The 530-nt window shown below is 38.5% G+C and overlaps 1 protein-coding gene across 4 annotated transcripts in view; it reads right to left on the reverse strand.

The window, feature by feature from the left end:
- LOC119590699 (BAG family molecular chaperone regulator 1-like) overlaps positions 1–530 on the reverse strand; it is a 14,524-nt gene that overhangs the window by 1,167 nt on the left and 12,827 nt on the right. For all 4 annotated transcript variants that reach the window (XM_037939385.1, XM_037939383.1, XM_037939384.1 and 1 more), the window contains one exon: positions 207–395. In XM_037939385.1, the coding sequence (XP_037795313.1) occupies positions 207–395 (189 nt within the window). The remainder of the gene's footprint in view (positions 1–206; positions 396–530) is intronic.

Raw genomic sequence — 530 nt, forward strand, 5'->3', positions numbered from 1 at the left:
AAAAAAAAAAAAAATCTCAGGGGACTCACAGAACCCCAGAAACCAATTATACTTACTTCGATCACCAACCTTGCCCCCCCCCCCCCTCCAAGAAAGAGTGGACATGACGCCCCTGACCAAGACAACCAAGAAAGTAATCATCTTTTCCGTGAAAATCCTCCAAAAATATAGTCCATAACACCCAGCACTTTATGTATAAGTCTTACCTCGAAGGATATTCCATCAAGTCGTTCCAGTAACCTCATGAACTCCTCATTCACCCCAAGCAGTTGTTTTTTCAGCTTCCCAAGCGCTTCTCCACACAAATGAGGTTCCATGTAGCCGTTAGCAATACTGTCGACTTCAGGCAATAAGTCGTTCAGCTTTTTTTCCACGGCCGAGCATGAATTATCAATCTGAAATGAGTGATTTACATCAGCATTGATAAAATTATTTTTTCATCTCAACTCAGTTGTTTTTTTCTTTAATTTGAAGAATATATTATAAATATTTAATAATGAAATGTTGGTGATAACTTGATCAAAAGATGG

Source organism: Penaeus monodon, chromosome 27 (assembly GCF_015228065.2).
Source record: "Penaeus monodon isolate SGIC_2016 chromosome 27, NSTDA_Pmon_1, whole genome shotgun sequence".
In the NCBI taxonomy this organism is placed as follows: Eukaryota; Metazoa; Arthropoda; class Malacostraca; order Decapoda; family Penaeidae; genus Penaeus; species Penaeus monodon.